The sequence below is a fragment of the Corythoichthys intestinalis genome, chromosome 5, assembly GCF_030265065.1.
Source record: "Corythoichthys intestinalis isolate RoL2023-P3 chromosome 5, ASM3026506v1, whole genome shotgun sequence".
NCBI classification, from domain to species: domain Eukaryota; kingdom Metazoa; phylum Chordata; class Actinopteri; order Syngnathiformes; family Syngnathidae; genus Corythoichthys; species Corythoichthys intestinalis.
In genome coordinates, this window is record NC_080399.1 from 41126789 (window position 1) to 41153322 (window position 26534).

Here is a 26534-nt window from a genome sequence, read left to right on the forward strand (position 1 = left end):
TAAAATTTTCAATCAAAAAATAAACTAGTAGCTCGCCATTGTTGATGTCAATAATTACACCATGCTCACTCATTGAGCTCAAACCCATAAAATCATTTGGACTCAAGTGCCAGCAGAGGGCGCCAAACACCAAAAAACAAGTAACAAGCGGACATTACACTGCTTTCATTTTAATCTGTTTGAGCGGGGCATGTGCATTAATTGCTTCAAATATTTTAACGTGATTAATTTTAAAAATGAAATACCGCCCGTTAACGCGATAATTTTGACAGCCCTAATTTATTTACATTTATTTATGGAGTTTCCACTTTTTACTTTTTTTTTTATTCAACCCACTTCTTCTATACTCCACACACAAAAACAGAGAAAAATGGCCCAAATGTCTACATTGTTTTGAAAAAAGTGTTTTAGAACTGCAATTCCAGTGTAACAGAATGAATTTGTGTCGCGAGAAGGGGGAAGGGACCTGTTCGGTGTCCTGAGGAGGGAGAAGGGACCTGTCGTGGAGGTGAAGCTCACCAGTTTGGTGTCATAGTACCTTCAGCTACATTTTAGAAGTAGAAACATGTTTTTAAAAAATGCAAGTTAGTACAAGAGAATGTGTGAAAACTTTTGAGAAAAACAGTAACAGACTGAATTTATGAGGTGAGAAAGGGGGAAGGGACCACCCCCGAAATGTTGCTTTGAACGCACTGAAACAATGACTGAATGTCCTAATAGTCCTAATAATTATGAAGGCGGTATGTACTGTACAGTGTTGTTAATCGTACTTCAAAAAGTAGTTACAAAATCAATTACTTTTTGGGACGAGTAACTCAGTTACCTCGTTGTTAGAGTAATTAGTTGTTCAGCAAAGGAACTGATGTTACGTTTCATGTTATACACATTATTACATCATATCTTCTAGAACATCTTTCACATCAACGATGTTAATGTTAACTGATTGAACTGATCCCCCCCCCCCCTCAAAAAAAAACCTCGGTCAGACTTTTAACTTTTTTTTTTAATACACCTATATAGGAGTTAACGATATACAACTTTAACTTTCAAAATGCTGTGAGAAAAAAAAGCCTTTTTGTTTTTCAGGTTGTACTGAAACCGCACCGAACCATGACCTGTATGTGTTGTCATGCCCCTAATTTATATTAATATATTTTTCAATGTGCAGGTGAGGCTCTGAATCTCCTACCTCTCCTGTCTTTGCTCTAGTTGTTTTGATTTTAAAAAGTAGGAGTACATGAATTCTCTGGGACTTATAAAAGAATTCAGAGACTTATTGTACTTGAAAAGTGTTGAAATGACATAAAATGCCTGCCTGGCACAGCCAGACTATTCTCCCTGTATTTTTCAAACACTGTGAGAAATAGTCTGGGACCCAGCTCATTAAAATCAATCGTCCAATCAGATTCATTTATTTGCGTGACGTGGGCTTAACGAGTAACGTCACTCTTGCGCGCCGAAAGTCGTGTCTACAACAACACAGATGGCGTACGTGAGAGCCGAGAATATGTTCCAATCAGCGGTAAAACCAGTTTTAAATGACCAAAAACACATCGAAAGAAGTCATTGACAACAGTCAACATGGCTCGCGCTAGCCATGTTGAATAAACTTCTCCGTTCTCCGCTCACGCTAATTACTTGTCGCTTTAACAACGTCACGTCTGCCCGTCGCTGATTGGTCCACTCCGCTGTCTGTTTGCTGTGGCTTGCTCCGCCCTCGGAATTTGATCCGCCGGACAGTCGCCAGACTCAATCGCTGGAACAGCGGTGAGTCTGGTATAACAGGCAAATAAAATGCACACATTACTTGTATTTTTAGTTTTAAACATATTGTATGGCTCTCACAGAATTACATTTAAAAATATGTCGTGTTCATGGCTCTCTCAGCCAAAAAGGTTCCCGACCCCTGATCTATACAGAATGAAACAACAATGCAAGAGTGATTTCCAGCTGTACCAGTAGTGCCCCCTACTGGCCGCGGCCGAGCTGACGTTGGCAGCTCGTCAGTGTAAAGGCCTCTGCTGGGGTAAAGACCGTCGAGCTGCTCCCCAGGCACTGCCATCTCTCCTGGGGGAAGATAGCTTAAAGCGCGATCCTGCCTGGAAAAAGATCACAACGTGGCTTTTTCTTTACACTTGAAAGCAATCAAGCATCTAAACCTCAAGTCACGCAATAGAACTGGGATTTTGAGGCACTGTGTGTGGCTTTAGCCTAATGCACAAAATGACGACTTGTTGACTTATTTATTTCAAGTGGCTATGGCCCAGTGATCTACTTTCCAGGAAAAAGCAAGCTGCTTGTAAATGTGTTTTATGTGCTGACATGTTCGTGTGCTTTAGTGTTTGAAGATAGCAAACAGACAGATGCAAAGACCTGTTCCATTAAACCAATGAAATAAAAATGAGACCTTAAATTATTCAGATGTTCGACTTACTGGATGTTTGAGGAAAAAGGACAAGTGGTGGATATTACTCATTTGCACCCCTTGCCCAGATACTGTATATAAATTCCAATGAATGCTTTACTAACCTTGATATTAAGCCTTGGACTAGAGGAGGAGACACACTCAGGTTGCTGAATCTCTGAGGAGATAAAACAGAAGGGAGTCAGTCATAAGGATGACAACATGAGATAAGAAGCTTCATAAAGCGGGCAGATGGTCTTCTGTACTAAAGTGATTAGTTTTTCTCCGATTAAACTTTGAAGCTACCTCATGTTGACAATGAACTAGAGAAAAAAATGAATGGGAAATTACTGTAAAATAAGGGTGCAACAACTAATCAATTAATCGATTTTTGTCGGCAGCGATGAACAGTCCCGTATGGGTCCTTATTTGTGTGCAGTGTAAGAGAGAGAGTTCACTGCTACACTCAGGTTGGGTTGCTGAATCAATAAGTGTTGAGAGTTACATTGTCTTTTGTGTTGTTTGATCCAGTGTGCCTCCGTCAGAGGGGAGTAAATGAAGCCAATTGTATTGTTTGTATTCTTTGTTGATGAGACGTTATTACTAGCACGGAGCACTAAGTTAGTTAGCGATTATGCTAATCAGTGTCTTAAGTGTCCGTTTGTATTGTGTTTTCACGAAGCATTTTAGCACTTGAGTTGTTAGATAGTCTCATTTCTTTTTAGAAAGACACCACACACATATAAACCCATTCATATAACATCTTTGAATACAAACTCCCATTCAAATTGTCAATTGGCATACGAGAGTGTGCTTTGAAATTGGGATTTGGATTGTATTTATGAACAACAGTTTGATAAAGAAAACTGATTCATTAAAGTCCACCGCCTCCTTATTCAATTTTGTTGTTTAGTTTGTTTGAAGAAAATGAGTCTGACATAATTTATATCAGCACTTTGCCGACAAGAAAAATGTCAATCGACAGCACTTTTGTTAAATTAGAATGAACAGGACTTTCGTCTGATTTGTGTACCGAGAAATTTGTTTTATGTTTTATACTCAGAACCGTTAATAAAAACTTTACCAAGTTTTATGTATTTAAAACAGCAGTTGGAGACTACAGTTACCAGTAAGTCAGGAAGCTGTAATAAAATATTATTTTTGAAGGTAATAGTAATCATTTTGTCTTTATTGTTACTTACAACATTCCTAAAAAAAACTTCAAGTTAAATTGTGAAAGCAATTGAAAAAAGTTACATTTATTTAATAAATCGATTAATCTTTTAATCAATCGTCCGGTTAATTGATTACAGAAATAATCATTAGTTATAGCCCTACTGTAAATACTTTTGTAGTTTGAAGGCACATAATTACCTCAAATTTGCCGGTGATAGCCTATATTTGTCTACTTCATTATAGTTAGGTACTTACACCAGTGTAAGGACCAAGACCTTGATAGGAGGGGCCCCAAAGTCTTGAGTCAGAAGAATTGGCGATGACCCCTGGCAGCGTCACACCAGCTGAACTGCCCTGTGAAGTTGGCGACACGAGGGCGAAAGCGTCATCTAGTAGTGAATGCATCTGCTGCCGCGCCTCCTCGATGGAGGGCTGCGGAGGCATGTAAGGTGGTGGGGGAGGGGCATGTCCGGGAGGTGAGCAAGCGGGACCGAGGAACACTTCATCTGTGGGAGATGGGCTTCTATGGGGCATGCCCGAGGCTTGGTCAGCATCTGACTGAAATGAATAAGAAAAATTTCCAAGTCAAGTAGTTTAAGTCAGTCTTCCGAGGAAACGTTGTGTTATATTTTCCACAGAACTTTTAACGACAAGCCAATCAGATTTTGATTACCACATAGGCCACATTGTTAACCCCAGGACACTTCCTATAAACAGCCTCTGAGTCTTCAGTGATGAGTTGATCTTTGTCCGCATCTGTCATTCCACCTCCGTTTAACGGATCCTTCATTTTCTGTTTGGGAGAGGACTTCCCTCGTGCACTGGGAAACAACGTCATATATCTTGAAATTGTATATATTGTATAAATGTATATTAAAAAATAAAATCAATTCCAACCTTTTTTGGGGTTCCTTGAAAATTGAAGGAATCTGAGCATTTCGATCCAAGATCTTATCCATCTGCATTTGTGCTTTATGGTAAATGTGGTCCTGCTCTTTGGCTCCTGCAAGATCTATGTCATCCATTGCAGGAAAGTCATAGTGGCCCTTCCTTTTGGCACGCAGACGGATCTTGTTCCGATGATGCTCCATCTCTGATTTCTGTCTCATTGCTACTTGGATCTGATGAGCAGACACACCGAGTAGAAAGAAGATAGGAATATTGGGTGAATGACGATGCATATGTTAAAATGAATAGTGAAAAAGGCAAACCTCCTTATTGAATTTGCTGGTTTCGGACAATTTTCCAGTGTCAGTGTGACTCAGCAGGGGTGGGACAGTCATGGGCTGCAGGGCAATAAGCTGCACTTTGTTGGGGAGTCTTCGGCTAACATCTGTGGCCCGCGACATCCGATCAACATGTTCAAATATGGAAGCGGACGACATCTGTTCATTGAGACCATTTGCAGGAGGAGGACCTGTAGAGATGGGATTTCCTAAGTTTAAAAGCCTTGTTTAAAGTACGTAGCTCCTACGTCTAAGTGACCAATTTGAATCAAAACGGGGATGTCTAGTCAAAGGGAATATTAGGATCACTACAAAACACTGATCTTTAATTCGACTGCAAAAACATTTAATTTGTGTGACTGACAGTTGGGCAGACAGTGATGAATGGTGGGAACAAGCGAAGCACAAAAGTAGCACAGAGACAAACAAAACAATTGGACAGCTGCTGGAACAAAAAAAAAAAAAAAAAAAAAAAAAGGAAAGACAAAGTCTTACCAATTCTATTTTTGCCTGCACCGCAATAGAAAGGGAAGACAGATTTATTCGAAATGATCCTTTCTAGCTGAACTGGATAAATGGAAATTCTGTTCTGTAATTCCATCATCTATATAGGACACCCTGTACAGTCAAATGTTTAACGTGCCTCTAAGGTAGGTCATTCGGATAAGTAACTCTATTTTGTTGGGCATGTGTCAGAAATGTATGCATCTTACACACATCAGCCATGTGAATACTCAGGTTTGTAATATTTGAGAACAGCAGCTCTACATTACTTGTCAAAGTCAAAGAAAACTCAAAAGTTTCATGACAAAGAAAATCATACAGGTACAGGAATCAGAGTTGTTTTCGTCAACGATGATAACATAAATATTTCGTCAACAAATAATTTTTTTCATGACAACGACGTCACGATGACGAGCTAAAAACGTGTCTTCGGAGACTAAAACATAACAGATGGATGCCGGTTGTCGTCTGACGAGACGAAAATTTGTTTCCGTCTAAAGTTCACAAGGTGTGATACTTTCTTATCGTATGTGTAGTTATGGTTTAGCGTTGTTCGGTTGTGTCACTCATGTGACGTGCTGCGCCTTCCCCTACACAGGTTTAAAAGTTTTAAATAGGATTATTATGTGAATTATAATCATATTTTGAGAGGATTCGACTATATACAACAATTTATCAAAGCGTAGGTGACGAGAAATTAGTCTTTTAATCTGCTGGTTAGCCACGCCTACCATTATAGGGCTCTAGCGTCCCCAACAGGTGGATGACGTCAGCGGAGTCACGATTTCATCTGATTTAGTATGCAGCCCATTGAGGGGGAATTATTCACAACGAGGCAAACACGACGAAGAGAGCCGCAAAATGTCATTGTTTCAGTCTCTCTACTCCAATATTTTTAAAGGATATTCTTTTTATCGAAGTATTTTCCCCAATAGCTAAATAAATGGCTTGAGAAGGACCAGTCAGCCCGTTGAGGGGGAATTATTCAGAACGAGGAAAACGTGACGAAGAGAGCCGAAAAATGTCATTGTTTCAGTCTCTTTACTCCAATATTTTTACAGGATATTATTTTTTATCCAAGTATTTTTCCCCAATAGCTAAATAAATAGCATGGTCATGACAAATAACAGTCTTGTGCTAAATGGAATATGAAATAATAAAAATCCATTTGTTCAAGACGACATGGTAAAATTACTCCATAATGGTCAAAACTGTCGACTTCACCTTTACTGTCGCACCTCCTGAACGATATTTTATGCCACCAAATCGGGTTTATGTAATTTCCCTTCCCCGGCTTCTGAGAATGTAAACAAACCAAGAGGCGTGACAGCTAGCCGACATGCTAACCTGAACAGAGTGATGTTTCAAAGTCTTCGAAGCGGAAAATTGATCGGCAAACCGCCTGGCGGAGAGCAATTTACAGCTAGTTTCTAGCTACTACGGACAGGAGAGCTCGCCGGGGAAGCAGCTGGACAATGACCGCTGAACATTTACATGCCAATCCATGATCAAACGTAAGTAGTGCTTTATTTAAAGATAGTTTGTACTGTTTACTTTGTAATCGCTGTATTCGTGGCTATTTTTAACTCAAAGTTGCAATTTCTGATCGGTCAGAAAATTTGACGGGGGTGGGGGTTGGGGGAGTTTGATAAGCCGCCGGTCGTCGGCCAAGGGGACAAGGAGCATATCACAAAATGCAAGCCACTTACATATTAAAATGATCCTAGTATTTGACATAATACAAAACACAATGTTTACTCACTTCCTCGTAAGTCCCATGGTCCCACAGTAGTAGGGCTCGTTTTGGCCAATATCCACCGGTGAATGGGAACTTTTGAAACCCCAAAAAGGTGAACACGCCTCTCCCTCCTACAGCAAGATTTTTCTGCAGCCGTTTGGCTGGCGTGATGCGAAAAATAAACGTATTAATCCGCAAAATTAATTGAATCCTTAGTCCTTCTCATACAACAGTACGGCTGTAAAGTGAAGAGAACTCCTTCCTCCGTACACGTCACAGTGCCCTCTTTCTCAACTCGAGACTGTTGAAGGAAGTCACTCGTTTTCATGGCGCGGGATTTCGAAAACTATATAAATATAGCGATCTCTTCCACACACATCAAAGCGGTCCATTTCATTCAGGAGCATAAAATACCGCGTGTATTATGAAATAAACATGCTTTTTCGTGTCACAGGCACTTTAAGTGCATGCCCATTCAAGGCTCCTTTTGTGAAACCTGTCAGGTGCTGCTTGGTAAGTTTTGTTTCCTTATCTTGGCTATGCCATGTTGCTTTAGCCTTTAAAAGGTCTATGCTGAGTGATCATCACACACTAAACTAACTTGTAGTGTTAGCATTAGCATTTAGAGCAGTGACTCAGTGCCTTCTTAAACTCTTGGAAAACGTTTTACATATAGTTCGTGGCATCTAGATGAGTTTAATTAACTGCAAATAATAGTAATAATAACTTTCCTGCTACGTAAGTGTGTATTATCATCATGAAGATGTCGATGTCCTTGTAGACTCTACAATTATGTGCTCATCTGTCAATGTTCATTCGAAATTGTTGGAAACCTTTTTATTTATTTATTCATGGACTAAAACTTCTGAAGTTTATAGACGGAAACATTTTGAGAATTGACCTTTATACAGTGCCAAACGCATTTGATATGTAGTGTGTTTTGACTGCAGGCTGCACCTTTATTGACAGATTTAATTGTATTTTTTTAAGATTGAAATTGACTGGATCCCTTGCTGCGGCTGATGGTAGGGTTGGAATTTGCAGATTTTGAGCCATTGTAAAGTCCTTCTGGCTGGCTAAAGGTATGTTAGTCTGTCTTACTTTCATAACAACATAGACAACTTGGGTGTTTAGCTTTTTTAAAGATTTTTGCTTGGTCCATTCACGATCCGTGCGTCTGATTAAAAAAAAATAATAATAAATAAATAATAATAATAATAATAATATAATATATAATAAGCGGCATGGAAAATGAATGAATATATATATATATATATATATATATATATATATATACACACGCCTACATATATATATATTTTGTCATTCGCTTGCCCGATCGGACATGTGCTAAATTAGGGCACTCGCCCGGCAGTGTTTTTTCCCTCGGGAAGAACTAAACGTCGAGCCCTGGATATTGTGTCCATGGATGATAACAGCTTTCCTAAGGTCGTTTGAGTTCATTTAGTACGAGTGATGAAAGCTGCTTGTTTGTATTTAAAAGATGTTGCCTCAGTATTCTGGTAAATGCTGCTCATACAAAGAGTACTCAATTCAGAAACACCATAACGAGTTACAGGCAAAGACTTATCAGTGGAAAAAAAAACAAGAGGTCATTCCTGTGTGGGTGAGTCAGGCCGTCTGCAATGTGCTGCATGTAGGCAGTGTGCCACAATGCTTTTGGCTCCAGAATGTCTCACGGTGGCAGTGCAACCTTCAATCTATCAACATGCTGTCAGAATAACGTCCGCTTTGTGTTTTCCTTCTGGTGACAAAATATTTGTTTGTTTCTTTCATGTTTTGTTCTACTTCCCCCATAGTTCTACAATCTTACAGCCTGCTCTTGTAAATATTTGGTAAGATATCGTCTTATTATTCACATATGCATCCGGTTTATTCTTTTCCGTGTTTGTCTTCCCTTCCCCCTCATCTGCTGTGTGTTGAGAAGTGGTTTGAGTGTTGCCAGGGCCACTTACCATTTAAAACATTGATGGGGATCTTACGCGTCTGCTTGCTGTCACTAGGAGTGGCCTGGGCTCTCAGGTTCTCCTCAGTTGACTCGCGCCCACTGGAGCGGTCACTCACCATGGAATCGCCGTCTGACGGCGAGATCCTGAGCATAAAACACACATTTTAATGAATAATTGATGCATGAGGATGGACTTGCGTGCTGGAATACTACCATACATAATCAAAAATAGCACTTTTCTCCAGCTCAAAGCTTTTGGGAGGGAGGCTTCACAGACAGAATATCTTTAACAGGTAAAAATGAAACTCTGAATGTAATCTACTGTTTTTTTTTTTAAACAACATAGTTGGAAAAACAGATAAGAATTTAAAAAATTAAAGGCCCACACAGCCTTGCATGTAAATAATTAATCAGCGAATCAGTCATAGCTTTGTATCTAGTCAGTAAGAATGCTGTTTCATAATGTCAGTGGGTTGAGGTTTCAAAATAATTTTTTAAAAAATCCTAAAACAGACATTGCAATTGGTTATTCACTTAAGGATATCACACAGCCTATTTATGATAGAATCTAAACAGGGTGCAAAGATATTGATGTAAATATTAATGATGTAATAACATTGTCTTATTATACCTTCTAATATATATTAAAACAAAATGTCAAATTTAGCATGGAAAGTAATTTCAAAGTTGATAATATAAGAATGCGTTTATTTCTTTCAGTTTTACAAACTCCAACAGCATACTATTTTAGCTGCAAGAAATGACAGTGATCATTCACTGATAGCAGTCCTAGTTCAAATGTATTGAACGTCTATCGCCGTAAATGTCAGCCATAAGTTCTCTCCATAAGTTTAACTTATGGAGAGAAGTTTATTCTTATGTTTACGTATATCAGCATGTCATCTCTCACTTCAGTTTGTTAAAACATTGAACAGAAAAACTGCACTTATTGAGAGACTGAAAATAGCTCTCATGTTAATTTTTGGAGATAAAAGAAACAAAGGCTTCCCCCTCTTGCACTGACCTTTCTCGTCTTCGAAAGCTGCGCGATGCCTTGGTGGAGGAGGCGGAGTTTTTGGATATGGGGGTAGGGACATCCCCATTTTGGGAAGGACTGGGGCCTTCTTTATCTGAGATATTTAGAGGCGCCGCTGAGATGGATTCCTGGACAACTATGACATCATCTTTATTCTGTTGACCAAGATGCAGCTTGGCAAAGTCGAAGCCTTTCACACTTGGGGCTTGTAGCTGTAAAAGAGACACTTACTAAGCAATATTGATTTTTACTCTAAGGCAACTTTTCACTGAAAAGCAGGGTTCTATGGTTGTGGCATGGCATGGTTGCAGAAAATAAAGATTTCATTGAATGATGAAATCTTCAAGTTTTGCAGGGGTATGACATTTGCATGACAGTGGTGATGCATGTGTGCCACTTTATGCTAGTGAGGTCAATGAAACGTGACATGCTTTCTATTGATGGCAAACTGTGTCATGCTTGTCTGCCAACCCGTACGGGACTGCTGACCTAAAGAGAGTCTGTGTGTGTATACATGTGCAGTGTGCAGTGCCATACAAACAATGGCAGCCTTTGACTTCAAATTCACACAGCAGAGATGAAGACCAACTTTTTTCTAACCACTCAAATTGAAGGCAGGGATTGAGGAGGCTAATAAACTATTCATCTGTCACACATAAATTGCTATTTTTAGCTACAACAAACAAACTCACATCTACAAAGCGACTATTTCAACACTGAGATATTTGGAACCTCTACAAATGTAAAACAAACTAAACAAAACAACTACCAACATGACAGAGGGCAAAGCATGGTCTTAATGTCCAGTGAAGCCACAAAAACATCAGTCTGTGTGGCCACTACAGCCTGTACCTCCTGCTTGGCCCTTCTCCCTTTTGGAAACACCCTCATTCTCTCTTCTTTCTTCATCTCCTCTGTTCTCTTTTGCGTTGCCATCTTTTCCTGCCAACTTTTGTCTTTTGCTTTGACTAGATTCTTCTCAAAAGTCTCACTTTCTTCTTTGACATTTTCTTCTTCTTCCTCCTCCTCCTCACTGCTTGTACTGTCTTTGCTCTTTAGGGTTCGCGTTCCCTGAGCACAAGCAATGGTCGACAATCCGTGTGTAACATTGTTTCAACATATCATAAAAGTGCACACATTCATACTACAAGCACTACTCTGCATCTCCTATTCTATACCTTTTGGCTTTTAACACTAATTTCCTCCTCCTCAATATCTTCATACTCCACTTCTTCCTCTTCATATGTCCATTCTTCTTCTTCTTCACTACACTCAATACCACTTTCATGTTGATGAGACTGGTGAGCAGGGCTCTGAGATGTAGCAGACTGTGAGAAGGGTGAGTGGCATTATGTGTCAGGTTAGAATGTTAAATAACATTCCTTTGCACATTAAAAAATCACATCAATCTGGGTTCATCACGAGCTTTAAAACCAAAAATATTTGTTTGTAGTGAAGAAACAAAGCCGGAAGACACATTAAACATTGCCAGGTAAGACAGGAAGCCCCCAAAAACTTGCTTATCTTTGTAATGTAATGCTTGCTATGGTTTTCTTCTGATATTAATGATCTACCGTGGGATATTGCTTATCCTATTCTGGGTTTCAGGAAGATGGAGTTTATCTATACAGTTGTCAGGCCAAAGATGGCATTCACACACCAAGCCAACAGTTGCATGTACGAAGACAGACAACCGTATAGCTAATTCAATCCTTGTTAAAGTAATGAAATATTTACTAGAGATGTCCCGATGCTGATTTTTTTTTTTTTTTTTTTTTTTTTTTTTTTTTTACTTCCGATCGATTTTTTTTTCAAAATATGTTTTGCCGATATTGATCCGATACCTATATCTGTAGAACAGGCAAAAATAATGCAAACCCCCCCCCCCCAAAAAACATACTTTTTGTATTAAACTGAGCTCTCCTGGTAACTATATTACATGATGCTCTGTTACCATCATTAGGTTCTACTATGGACGTCCATGATCCAATCACATGATCAGAAATCGGGCCGATCGGGTCATTTTTCAGAGGTGGATCGGATGAATAGGATCGGGTTTTTAATTAAAAATTTACAGGAGTATTTATGTTTTTCTGCTTCATGCCCATACAGCCTTTCACTCTCCCTCCTGCTGCTTTTCTTGGTCAGCACACGGCAGTACCCTGAAGGTAGCTATTTAAAGTTAATGATGATTAATAAGGGTGCAGCTTTGATCTTGTCAGAAAAGCTTGGTAGCTCCAGCTTCAAAGGCGCACATGCGTCAATCATTGTTTAGCTTGTTAAACAGTCGTGGTAGTGTGCTGTGGCCACTCATTGTGTGAGAGGCTGTTCTCAGCAGCATGAGAGTCAAAGCGTGAGTGAATTTCAGTAGACTCACTCAATAAAGCATTTAATAAAGACAAACATTTTACACTGATGGCGAGACGATGGGGCATTAACATTTAAAAAAATATATATATTTTTTTTGAACCACATTTTTTTTCAGTATCGGATGGGGACTCGGTATCAGCAGATTCTCAAATTAAGGTGACTCAGACTCTAATTCGGGTGCAGAAATATGCGATGAGGACATCCTTAGTTTTTAAACAGCAGTAGTATCACTCAGGTTACATATTTGCCTAGAGGTTTGATTTACAGCAGCTGAAAAGCCAGATGGTACTGAAAACACACAACTACTGTATCGGATGCAGACTTGTCACCAAATCTGACACGGTCCGATACTCCAAAAATTGCCATTTCGGGGGCCATCCCTATTACCTATAAGGTTAATTTCTCTGATGGAATAATGAGGTGGGGATTCTGTGACAACCTGCAATTTATATAAATGTATAAATAAACCCATTTAAATATATAGTACCTTCTGCCTCTGCTGGATGGAGGTCATGGCATCTGGCTGGAACTCCAGCTTGTCTGTCCGACACAATTTTAGGTAAAGGATAGCAATAATGATAATGACCACCAGGAGAGGAATCACTACTCCAATGATAATCCACATGTTGGTGTTCTCGGTGTCAGAAGGTAATGATGGCACCTTCTCTACAGCTGTAACAGAGAGGAATTGAAAGCATATCAATATCAAGCATTTGTCTTTGTTGTTTTGCAAGTTTTGCAAGGTGGTGATGCAGATTTTCTTTTGAAAGTTGGCTCCATTCTTCTGGCTGTAATTTCAATATTATCTCTTGCTTCATAACTTAAATTTAAGTTTAAAAAAATGTCAGCGTGGGGAATATAGTCCCTTGAGGGAGTCTTATTAGCCTGGTGTCTTATCTTCAGAGTCTGGCTCTTGATACAGTACTTTGCAATGCATGCACAGGAAGCTAATTAGCTAACAAATAATCACATAGGGTTTGAAGTTGGGGTGTTTATTTTTGCTACACATACGGGAATAACCTGGTTATTCTTTTGTTCAAATAAGAAACTTTCTAGACTGTCACTGATAGAAGTAATGAAAAAACAACATTGAAGTTAAAACCGTTTGAAAATTCACTCAAACATTTTTATTGTGGTGTAGAGAAAGAAAAATACTTAAAATGACTTGGGGTAAAGAAAAGCACAACTTTTGATGACTAAATGAGACTGCAGCACCTGCCAACTCATATTTTTGTTCAATAGGATCTAGGTCAGGGCTCAGAAAGCCACTTTAGAATAATCCAGTGATTTGTTCTTAGACATTCTTGAGTACTTTTAGCAGTGGGTCGTGGATCTTTAGCTTTCTGACAGCACATTTCATTCCAGAATTGATGTTTGTGCTTATGCTGGATGCAGCAAAAAAGCTAAAAAAAAAAAAAAAAGTCTCCTTCATACTTCTTAGTAGGTACAGTTTTTGGCACGCTACCAGAAGCTTTGTTGATTTTTAATATGCATTTCAAGTTAGAATGGCACAATGAAAAAGTGGTTAGCATGTCTGGTTCACAGTTCGATTAATTTGTTCCAGAGCCCAAAAATCTACGCTAAATCTTTAATAAATACTGCTGGTACAATAACAAATAGCAATTACACATAGCAAAACAAATAAATTGTGAATACAAATCGTAATAATAATAAAAATAATAATGATAACAATTATGTGACGAATCGGGTTCCAATATAGCAGCTGTGTTTTGCATGCTCTTCCTGAACATACCGTGTGACTGACAACAGAGTGAGAGAGCTGCGGAAAAGTTTTTACTTTCCCTTTTCATGCTGTTGATGGCGTTGGCTATTGCGGACAGCAGCTGTGTTGTGTTGCACATGTTCTGAAATAAATGATTAAAAATGTGTCGAAGCTAGCGACTTCCTTGCCAATATTGCAACAATAATAATTGTCACCTTAACTTATAAAGACTGGTGAATGGAGATTGGAGGAAGATCGTAGACATATTCCATCATTTTCATCTTAATTTCAATGGTAAGAGTCACCTTTTTCCTTTTTTTCACCACCTGCACTAACATTCTTGGGACACATGTTAATTTCTCTTGTAAGAAAATTTTCTGTGCGTCTGCCTTGCGGGAAAACAATGAAATCGCAGTGTCGTCATTAGAGGTCTGCAAAATTTCCGATTCTTAGATTATTCGCGATTCGGCCGTGGAAGATTCGAGAACGATTCACAAACATCCAAATTCCGATTATTTGAAATATGCCAAGTAAAGCGGAAGTACGACACACTCAGCGCGCCGCGCGGTCTTCGAGACGGAACGGAGCGAGAGTAGCTAAACATCATGCTTCTCATTACCCGGCCCCTCAGGTAATGCCAATGCTCAACTCACGGCTCTAGCTCAACTCATGCCACGAGATAAAAACACACAACAACATACCTGACTGCTGCCGAAAAGCTGTTACAAAGTACAGCTACATAATGTTACGGTAGATATCATTTGTATAGGACTAAATGCATTATAGATTCGGTAGCGTAAGCAGCATATCTATAAAAAACTAGATGCGGGCGTTAGTAAACGGCCGCCATCTTAAAGCAGTACACTTCCCTGCAAGGCTGTTGTAGCGAACCTTCCAAGCAAACCTAATTAACTTTTTATCTAAAATACTCCTAAATCGGTAAAATATTGACTTGAATCTATCTTTAAAATAGTTTTAAAACTTTCACATGTCAAAAGTAGACAAAAGGGAAATTATGGAATAACGGGAGCAATTTTAACAACTTTAACGGTTGATTCACAACATTAAATTAATTGAATGTAGTTTAAAGCTGCTGATACAGAATGGGGACTGGAGTTTTTTTTATTTAATGTTATTTTTGTATATTTGTTTACTGCTATATGCGAACTTGATACTGAAATAGTAGTTTGGTTTAGCCTGAGAGTATTTTTGAACAATTTTGGAACTAATGTACAAAACTTTTAAAAAAAAAGGAGTAAAAAAAAAAAAAAAAAAAAAAAAAGGAGGGGGGTGCATCAATAATCGTTTTATAATCGAATCGGAGCCTCTGAATCGTAATCGTAATCGAATAGTTAGGTGCCCAAAGATTCCCAGCTCTAGTCGTCATAAATCGTCACATTTCGAGCATGTCTTCATACATCGAGAAAAATGACCAAAGAGTCAAATTTTACGTCAGATGTCGAAAGGATCATGTGTTGATGCGATCATATGTCAAGGTACCACTGTAATTGTATACAAGTAAATATTGTTTTACATCAAACAAGTGTAAAAATAGTTATTTTATGTGTAATCGAGCTAAGCATAGTGTTCCCTTTCTTGTTCTGCCCCTTCTTCAACTGGAGTTTGAACCCACACTTTCATTGTGGCGGTCAGTTGTGCTGACTACTGAGCAAATAGCACAGTCTATATCCAGCTGTCAGGACACTCTTTTAAGCTCTCAGGGAGTCATGTTTTCCTAACAATCTACACACAGACCACTTCCTCCAAATGGTCTGCAGTAGCTCAGTAGTTAGCATGTTTAAAGGCCAAGATAATTGTTTGGGTTCGAATCTGGACTGCCATCACCATAAAGACCGTTCAATTAAACAGTATCAAATGTAACAAAATGAAAAAAAAAAATCATCATGAGTTTAATTAAAAAATCTGAAAAAAAAATCTCAGTTCTAAGTTACAGTTACCGACACACTATACCGTTTTTCAAAATTATGGTATCCACAAGCAATAGATCAGCAAACTGTTATAGTAAAGATACTCACGTTGTGCTAAAACACCCTCAACACGATATCCCAAGATGATGGCAGCCTTTTGGACATCCAGACTGTTGAGAATGCTGGCCATTTCAACAGCAGGGACCCTTTGGCCATCAGGGCGCTCCACAAAATAAACAACCTCCAAGGGATTGTCCATACCAACAGGCCGGTTCACGCTCACAACCTTTGAAATGACATTACCATTTGCGTTAACTTTGTGATCAATGCGGGTTTCACTACCAATACATTGCAAGGTTGACATACAAAGTTTCAAGACACAGAAAGTCATTCACATGTACGTATGTTAGTTTGCAAATAAATAAGTATGTTCACATTCAACGATTGCAACATACCACTTCTATGATAAAATTGAGTTTCATCTATGCTGGAAAACAATTCATATACTGTAATAATGAATAATTGTCAATATAGCAATCATTATTTCATGAGTTCAAGTGTTTTGTCTATGCACAAGACGCCTCTGGATGCTCAAAGGCCAAACCCAGTTGGCGGAGTCTGAACTACCGAAAATCAAATGCAGGGCATGTCTGCACACTCTAGCTTCCAAAGGACAATCCAGTATAAAAACGTGTGATACAGGGTAAACAGAAGTGTGAAATGTTTATTGTTGTTGTTTTAAATTTCATTATCCTTCAATTGACTTCCTCTTTCTTGCTTTTTTTTTTTTTTTTTTCCACAAAACTACTTACTGTATGACAATTATAGTCACAGCGAAAATAAGAGCCTCTTTGATTTCAGAGAAATGGGTATACACTGATCACTGATTAACATCTTCTTTATTTTTTTACTGAGCCAAACAGACCTTAACTTGAACCTCCTTGCTATAAGTCTAGCAGTTGCATGTTCCCCACTGATTGAATGCCAATATTTTAGTTTCTTATAGCAAGAGGTTGATAGCTGGCTTTTACTCAACAAACAGTGATAGCGTTTACCGTTACACAAAGACTGCTAACCTGACCTGATGACAGTTCAGCCACAAGATGATCACTACAGCTGGTGTGTGTCTCTGCTCATTTACCATTGGCCAATATCACATTAACCATAGATTTCAAGATCGGTTGACAGGATACGGGGTTTGGGGCCCTTAGGCATATACGAGTCTCCATGAGCAGTGACATAAAAAAAAAAAATCAAAGTCGTCCCCTAATAAAATCCCGATTATTTTTTATTCAAGTATAACAAAACTTAAAATGGCTACTAAATTCTCAAATTTTACGCTAGATGGACAAAAATCACCAAATGCAGAGATAATCACCTACATTTTCAGGCTCAATAGCAATATTTAACATGTATAGGTTTTTGCCCAAAATAGCGAGTTAATTTTATTTTGTGGAGGTTTTCAACACCTAAAAAAATCACTCAATTCAGAAACCTAATATTTGAGGAAAGCATGCAGAGTCATATTAATTTTACTCAACAAAAGCAAATCCAGCATTTTTCTATATACAAACACAACTTATTAGGGCCCGAGCACTAAGCGTGCGAAGGCCCTATTGTTTTGCAAAGGATTTTTTTCTTTTTTCAGGGCAAATGAAAACGGCCAATTTGGAGGCCTGAACATGCACGAAAAGTCACCAAAATGTGCACATACGTGCGGAAATTTGTAAATTTCGATAATTTTGCAACGTTGCAAAAAAAAATGTAACAAAATGGCTCAGTGGTGCCCCCTTGAAATTTTAAAATTGGCCTATAACATTAGAGTCTGTCAGCGTAGAGCGATGAAATTTGGGGAGTCTATACCTTGTCCAAAACCGCTCCAAAAAAGCATTTATACCCATATTCCAAACCCAACAGGAAATCGGTTATTTTGGATCGAATATGAAATTTTTATCGATTTACAGGGTGCACATTTGAGACCTTTTCGACGAGGGAGTTAGTTGGATCATCTTCAAAATTGGTGAGACTGTTCAGGAGACATATGAGATCTTAAGTTTTTAAAATGGTGCGTTTTCATTCACGGGTCTGACCTGGGCGTGGTGCCAAAGTCGACCATTTTTTTCGGCAAAATGACAAATTCAGTAAATGGCTAATAGTTCCTTGACACAATGTTCAATTGTTTTCATATCTGGCATGTATGTGCGGTATCCCACCCTTAACACGAGTGCATTGAAATATTACCCATTAGGCTTAGCGCCCCCTAGTGAGAACAGGAAATGCCTTTTTTTACGGGACAGGTTCCTCCTCCAAGGGAAAAAAATCTGTTGACCTCAAACCTGCATCAGGGGAGCCTTAAGACCTGTGTTTAGGTGCCTGATGAAAAATATTGAGGTTTCGTTGAAGCGGAGGGGTCATAACAGGAAAGTGAAAATGACCGTCAACAATTTGTCTCGCAAAAAACTTTGAACAGTCATAACTCGGCAGCTATACAACATATCTGCGCCAAACGTCCCGTGCTTGTTGAGAGTCATACCCTGAAGGGTCTTGTAGGGGTCATTTGCATCAACTCTACAGTGCCAACTAGTGGCGACAGAAAGGAGTTTTAAAAAAGGCCTTTTCTATTGGGTTTTTTAAACATAGAGCAATGAAATTTGGGGAGTCCATACCGTATGCAGAACTGTTCCAAAAAGTCTCTTGCACCCATTTTCCAAATCCAACAGAAAATCGGGTATTTTGGATCGAATGTGAAATTTTTATACATTTGTAGTATAGTTTACATTTGGAGGCCTGAACATGCACGAAAACTCACCAAATTTTGCACATACATGCGGTTTTCCATGGATTTCGATAATCTTGCGACGTTACAAAAAAAATGTAACAAAATGGCTCAGTGGCGCCCCCTTGAATTTTTCAAAAAGGCGTTTCCTATTAGGTTTTTTTTTAACGTAGAGCAATGAAATTTGGGGAGTCAATACCTTGTGCAAAACTGCTCCAAAATGTCTCTTGAACCCATATTCCAAACCCAACAGGAAATCGGGTATTTTGGATCGAATGTGAAATTTTTACCAATTAACAGGGTGCACATTTGAGACCTTGTCACAGAAGGAGTTGGTTGGATCATCTTCAAAATTGGTGAGACTATTCATGGGAGATCTAAAATTTTCAAAATGGTGCGTTTTCATTCATGGGTCTGACCTGGGCGTGGTGCCAAAGTCGGCCATTTTTTCGGCAAAATGACAAATTCAGTAAATGACTAATAGCTCCTTGACACAATGTTCAATCGTTTTCATATCTGGCATGTATGTGCGGTATCCCACCCTTAACACGAGTGCATTGAAATATTACCCATTAGGCTTAGCGCCCCCTAGTGGGAACAGGAAATGCCTTTTTTTACAAAACAGGCTCCTCCTCAAGTAAAAAAAATCTATTCACCTGAAACCTGCATCGGGGGAGCCATAAGACATGTGTTCAGGTGCCTGATGAAAAATACTGAGGTTTGGTTGAAGCAGAAGGGTCCAACAGGAGAAGTGAACATGACTGAAGCCATTTTGTCTCACCACAAGTTTTGAACAATCATAACTTGGAAGATCTACAAAATATCTGCGCCAAACATCTCGTGCTTGTTGAGTCATACTCTAAAGGGTCCTGTAGGGGTCATTTGCATCAACCCTACAGCGCCAACTAGTGGCAATAGAAAGTCACTCGTTTTTCCAATACATGTCCAGTTCTTTTCAGGTTGGTCATTGTAGTTTCAAGACCTTTTGAAATACTTATTTTACGGCCCATGCCCACATGTCTCTCTCTGTTGCCGTGACGACCCTTTGTTCGCCATTAAAAGGATTTTTATTTTCAGAGACTCAGGCAGCTTATAGAGCCATAGAATTTGGCACACTTGGTCGAATTGGCCCAGTTAGAGGATTCATTTTGGTTTTGAATAAGGGCTTAGCTGCACAGCTCAGTAGTGGCTCCTTTTTTGTAGCACTCTCTCCAATAGGGGTTTTTATCTCTTAGGTGTGTGAATGTAAAGAGGCGACTTTCGAGCATGTTAGGTTCTAATGAGATGATTAGAGAGGAGGATCTGCCACCACCCTGACCTGCACACTGTCCGAGTTGCGTGACGTCCGATTTGCGCTAGATTGTGAGTGCCCGTTCAGTGCTGCTTGCACACCTAGTTTAGGTTGAATTCTGATGTCACTAATGCTTCAGCACGTCTTGCCGGCTATCTGGCCCTCGTCGTTTTTAGATTGAAATGTTACATAAAATAAAACATGTAAAAGACGATTTTTTTTTTGTATGGACGCAGAAATGTCTAAATTACTACTTCTTGGCCAAAAAACGGGCAGCTGGCCAAAAATTAACTGATCACTCGAATGTAAAGTCACGCTACTGTGTATGGATACAACCTGACGGACATCACAAAACAAAGAGCTTTTTAAGTTGAAAATTCTTGTAAATAAATGCGTACAACATCCCGGAATTTCTATAGATATGAACATAGAACAGTCTAGATTCTTGGTTAAAAGCAAAAAAATCTATTAAATGTTTCTAGTTGAAATTACGCTGTTCTGTAATCTAACGTGGCAGCCGTCACAAAACAAAGAGCTTTTAAGAGCTTTTTTTTGTTTGTTTTAAAGCAAAAAAAACGGGCAGTTATCATTTTACATAAATATTTCAAGCTAAATTTAGGCTAATTCTTTCCATGTATTTTTTTCCACAATGTTTCAAAGTACATGCATGGGGCTCTTTTGTATAAAAATTACATTGAAACCTCGACAAAATCACTCTTAAGAAACTCCTGCCTGCCTGTATGCGATAAAACATTCGTCCTTTTTCCACCTAAATCCCGCGCTTGAACGCAGAGTGTGTTTGAGTTTATCACAGTGAAAGTCAACTCTGCCAGGGTTGGCCCCCAATGGGAAGGCGTGGCGCAATGTTTGCAGGAGCTGTCTTGTCAACTGATGGGGAAGACTATGGATTAACCTTTCTTTGTATTTTACTACGTTTGTGTAAATTGGGTCAAAACAGAGACATAAGGAAGAAAAAAAAATTTCAGAAAAGGACAATGATGTAATCTCATTAGAAGAGAGGTTTAGAAATGTAAAAGAAAGGAAACAAACGAGGCTCCCACAGCGTCTGGATCTCTTTGAGGATGGTATAATAAACAGGCACATAAGCCCTTTATATGAAAATATAAAATCCATATTCATGACTCTTAAAACACATAAGCACAGGAAAGGCTAAATTTAGAGCTAAAATCATACAAGCATACAAGCACAGTTTGCTCACTACTGCTTCTGAAGTGCTTTCTGCTTTTTATGATAGAAGGAGATATGGAGGCCTGGCACACTTAGGTTGCTACTCGGCCAGGAAGTACAGTATTTAACACTTTGGCAATCTTCCAGTTCAACAACTTTCTGTATTGCATTTCTCTTTGCTCTGATGGCTAAATCTTTTACAAAACACTAATCTGTGACAGAGGTTAGATAAAGAAACAATGAAAAATTGATCTGATTTTTGCAGCTTTGGAACAAACAGGAAGCATCAAGGAGGGCCACAGGGAAGGAAAGAAACAACACTTGATGCAGTAGTGGTTTATGAATGGCTCGCCTCTGGGCTGAATCGGATGCTGTTGCTATGGGGACATGGCCCCATCTAACTGCCTGTGAGGCTGATGAGCAGGTGCAGGGCAACCCCACAAAAGCTGAGCCTGATTAGTAAAGCAGTAAGGATTTCAGGGGTTACAAAAACACTGAAAAGCTACTATAATGAGCTCTCAGTACTTACATGGTAGCAGGATAGTTTAGACTTGCATCAGGCAATGTCAATTTATAAATGGCACAAGGAAGATATTTTTCTATTTTAAGTGTTCTGTATACAAAACGGTTCATTTGGTATATAAACTAAAGAGCTTAGTAGAATTATATTGTTCTGAAGTGGGAAAAAAAAACATCAGTTTTTAACATTTGCAAAATTTACCTGAATGCTGTTGTTGCCAACATTAGTTGCCCTCTTGACACGTCTGACCGATCCCATTGCCTCCCCAAGTAACATGGCCATCCTGCGCTCTATGTTTGCTTGAAAGGTCCTCTGGCCGACTTCACTATCCAGCACTCCCAGGAGAACTATATTTATGAACAACAGATATGGTGAATACACTGTACATTCCCGAATGAACGTTTGGTAGATGATCATCCAGAACTCAAAATACCTTACCTGTTCTCACCCAGGAGGAACGAAGGAACTGGCTTGTGTTCAACTTTGGATAATGGAAGGCTTTTTAGGTGGGGAGGAAAAAATCATGTCACGGCATTGTTTCAGCAACCATAAGAAGGTCAAATGCAAGAACTCATTGTGCCGCACAGTTAAGTAAAAACACTATTATTTTGATTTAAAAAAAAAAAAAAAAAAAAAAACTTACGCTCAGCAATCTGCTGAACAGGAAAGCCCATATAATAGCTGAATTCCACCTTGGTGAGCTTCATTAGAGCAGTGCTGACTTCTGACCCCAATAGATAACCTTGAGGGCTGTGCACAGTAAATGTGATGTCCACTGGATACCTCCCCAGTTGTTGTTGGTTTTTAGGAACAGCCATGGTAATATTGATAATCTGCAGTACAATGTGACATTAAAATTATTTTTTTAGGACTACAGGGCAAATTCAGTTTCATCATTATTATCATGGAAAGTCTTTTCACTCTCAAACATTCCGTTAATTTAAATTACTTTAGGTTATACAATTGGCAAATTTCACCTTGGCCATTCTAGTTAAATTATCCCTGAAACGTTCCCATTCTGCAAAACGAATTACTACAGCAATCATAATACAGTTAAAAGTTTAGGTTAAATAAAACTAACAAAATTTTAGCAACTAGACGTTTTATAAATGATGATGCGGAATCCTTTCAACATTTATTCTCTTTATTGATACCAAAAGCCTCAGTTATGAATAGACAACACAGATTTTGCCTGCAGACAACAAAGTTAAAACAACAAAGTTAAAACATGGATGATTCTCAATACTGTAATTAAAGTACATCAAAGTACAAAATTACACTTCATGTTTTCCACTTACATGTACTGTGAAATTGGTCGACACCTTAGAGCGCAGACACACTTCAGTAAAAGCCATGGTCAAACCTCTTTCAATGTGTTCACTGAAGTTACAAAATCGTACGTCAACTTGAACAGGAACAAACTGTAGCACTGCACATATGGAGGATAAGAAGGAATTAAAACACAGTAAGAAAACAATATAAATATAAAATATGAATAACATTTACATTATTATTTTTAAATTTTTTAAAGCTAATTCACCTGTGTGAACTTGATATTTATTGTCTTGTGTCATCCAGTGGGGTGACAGAGGCAGGAAGTGCCGCCCTGACCTCCGTAAGGCATTGATGACAGATATTGCTGTGTACACAACTGGATCAGATACAACCCGAAATACAAACTTTGGTGGTAGATCTACAACCTTGAAAAAAAAAGCAAAGTTTACTTTGGACAATAAGTATAGGACTCAAGTTATGAGAGTAAAATAAGTAGATACACAACTGTGCACTGTTATCTCAACATTAGAGTTTAGAAGGGAAAATAGAAGTTTTTCCAGATCAATTTGCCCCCCACCCTTGTTCCGAGCAAGTTATTGATGCAAAGGAACGGTGAATGAGCACCTCTTCAGTAAACAACACAACAATATTCACAGGGATAGACTACTAAAACTACTAATATTACTGCAGTTTGCTGAGTTAATTGGTATTGAAACTCATTTTTCACATGTTTGTTTGTTTATTAGGTGGGCCATGACGTACACACCAGAAGGGACATTAAGAGAAGGGGCATTGAAAAATGAAATCATGATGCCAAAATCGTTACATTCTTTACACTGGATTTAATTATTATGTTTAGACTACCATCATTATAGTTAAAAACACATCTTATTTTGGTGTATTTTGAGTGGCTGGAACTGATAAATGGATTTTCCATTCATTCAAATAGAGGCACGTTGTGAGTTAGAATTTCAACTCAAACATCATGTTCCCACTGTAATTGCAGTATAACTAAAATACGGCATCTTTCTAAATATACTGTGGACAAAAACAATGTACCTGTAACGCCACAGATTTGTTAAATTCACGTTTCAGGATCTCTTCCACTTCAGATGTGACGTGTTCAACTTTGGCCCCAGAAGGTAAACCTTTAAATTGAAGGATGAAGTCAGGCGTATATACTTTAGATATATTTTCCCACATCCTGCATGGTGAAATAAGTACCGTCGTGTACAATTTTGCCTTCAAAATTAATTTGTCAATCTTTTCACAGTTTTTTGCAAAGATACCAATGAATTATAATTTCATAAGGGAGAATAAAATGATTTACCTATTTTAACTAAGTACTCAGGCTTCTCAGGGTTGCAGAGGTACTGTGTAGATGTCAGAGTTGTAGTCTGCCACTCACCACCCATGACAGAGGTAACGTTGACTGTTTGATGGGAACTTGCACTGGCATTTGGAAATGTGGTGTTGGGCGAAGTTGTATTAGCGTCACTGTTGGTTGGAATCAAGGTCATTGTGTCTGGATTGTCAAATTCATCTTTAGTCACTCCCTGATCTCCCAACATAACAGGAGGAAGCACTGTAGCATTGGATGAGCCTGAAGTGATATTGATTGCTTGTTCAGTTGATGGACGAAGGTGCTCAGTAGGACCAGAGGAGGCAGCTGTTGCAGTAAGGATTGAAGTAGGGTTTAGGACCTCTGTGACAAACCACTGGACGTCTGTCAGAGACAAGGTAGAGACTACATCATCTGGTAATAAATCTAAAGGGCTGGGACGTATAACTACAGAGCTGTGTGGGCTGACAGTATGAGTGCCTAAAAACCAATCTGTGGTTAACATATGAGTGGCCCAGATCGAAGAAGAGGGTTCAAGAAACGGCGTTGTCACATCAGAATGGTGCAAATAAGGCTTTGAGCTGTTGAAAATCTCTGTTGTTCCCAAGATAACTGTTTTACCCTGAGGTTCAAACCCAGACAAATCATGATCGAAGTCCTGCTCAGTCACACTTCTGTGATTGCTGATGCTGCTGGTAGGCCTGGTATCAAAAGAACTGGTGGACAGCAAAGTGACATTACCTCTTTGTTCAACTTCTCTCACTGAACCAGAGTTCTCCTTAGTCAGCTGTGTGGTATAATACTCCAAGCTGTTCATGTCAGGTAACAGGACATCAGTGGGTTGAATGCTATAAGTATCCTGCCAATCCATGCTTTCTGATGATTCTATTAGCTCAGTACTAATTGTGGGAGTAACTTCCAGTATGTGACCTATTGTGGTATGAACAGGAGAAAGAGAAGAGTGATCCACTGATGTCAGAGGTAAGTGTGTGGAATATTCTATCATCAGGCTTGAAGTTGGCAATACACTATTAAGATGATGCAAGGATGAAAGGGATGTGCCGACCCTGGAGGGAAAGGCTGTATTGTAATGTTCTCTATTGTCCTCTTGATCATATGTGTCGGGAACCTTGGTTACCAAGGAGTTGTCATCGTCTTCAGGATTTAAGAATGCTATTGTCTCCAAAAAATCTCCACTCCCCCAGTCAAAGTCAATGGTATTTGTGGGGTAGAAGTCCTCTGGCGGAGCTTCCGTCAGTTCAGAAGTAAGATAAGGGCTGATAAAAGGCACATAGTAGCTTGGGGATAGAATCTCATGTGCGTTGGGGAGAATATCCATCGGTTTACTCTTTGTCATTGTGGAGCCACTTGGGCGGGGCTGGTTCTCTTGCTGAATTGTACCCATTGTAGGGTATAATACTACACGATCTAAATGGTAAGCTTCGTCTGATGGAGTGTCACTGAAATCCAGTGGATTCATGGGTTCGCCAGGAACTCTAGTCATTGTTGTAGCAGTTGACTCACTGCCTTGAACATTTTGAGCTTCTTTTGTAGAACTAAGCTGTGGCACTGTTGACCTTTCAAATGCAGAAGGCCTTGATCCATTTAACTGGGGCTGCATCTGAGATATTAAAGGAGTTGGCAAGAGAGTTTTTTGATTGGCAGATTTGATCTGGGCCTCATTCCAGTCAATGGAAAGTTTCGCTTTCTCAAATTGTGGAAATGATCTCAAAGCCAGCTGAGATGGAGGTAATGACGGAGTAGAAAGAGGCTGGGATTCTTTTGCATTGAGATTACTCGGAGTGAAGGATTCATGGTGGGATTGAGGAATGACTTGTTGAGGGACACGCGTGTCTTGGCTCTCTAAGGCATTCGTAAGGAAGGGTGGTGAAGGTGACAATGATGGCCTTGTTGGACTTGAAACATCTCCAAGAAATCCCTTGGTTTGGTGTGTTGAATATAATAGACGCTCATCTACAGAAAAGAAAGAAAATTATGTTTTACATTGAGCAATGTGAACCCCATTGACAGTTAAAAATGAAATATCAGAAGAAAACAACAAAAGCTG

At 39.1% G+C, this 26534-nt stretch overlaps 1 protein-coding gene across 8 annotated transcripts in view; it reads right to left on the reverse strand.

The window, feature by feature from the left end:
• Positions 1-26534, reverse strand: part of si:ch211-1e14.1 (UPF0606 protein KIAA1549) — a 42941-nt gene that overhangs the window by 5730 nt on the left and 10677 nt on the right. For 2 of the 8 annotated variants that reach the window (XM_057835587.1, XM_057835588.1), the window contains exons 3-23: positions 24455-26440; positions 24184-24272; positions 23390-23549; positions 23148-23278; positions 22493-22682; positions 22288-22347; positions 22051-22196; positions 16183-16360; positions 12911-13095; positions 11232-11381; positions 10906-11124; positions 10042-10265; positions 9025-9161; positions 5302-5316; positions 4792-4997; positions 4478-4701; positions 4254-4401; positions 3836-4138; positions 2530-2582; positions 1957-2099; positions 1639-1773 (exon numbers count right to left, since the gene is read on the reverse strand). In XM_057835587.1, the coding sequence (XP_057691570.1) occupies positions 1639-1773; positions 1957-2099; positions 2530-2582; positions 3836-4138; positions 4254-4401; positions 4478-4701; positions 4792-4997; positions 5302-5316; positions 9025-9161; positions 10042-10265; positions 10906-11124; positions 11232-11381; positions 12911-13095; positions 16183-16360; positions 22051-22196; positions 22288-22347; positions 22493-22682; positions 23148-23278; positions 23390-23549; positions 24184-24272; positions 24455-26440 (5082 nt within the window). Of the gene's footprint in view, positions 1-1629; positions 1774-1956; positions 2100-2529; positions 2583-3835; positions 4139-4253; positions 4402-4477; positions 4702-4791; positions 4998-5301; positions 5317-9024; positions 9162-10041; positions 10266-10905; positions 11125-11231; positions 11382-12910; positions 13096-16182; positions 16361-22050; positions 22197-22287; positions 22348-22492; positions 22683-23147; positions 23279-23389; positions 23550-24183; positions 24273-24454; positions 26441-26534 lie in introns of all 8 variants that reach the window. The other 6 variants (XM_057835591.1, XM_057835590.1, XM_057835592.1 and 3 more) reach the window with 5 other exon arrangements.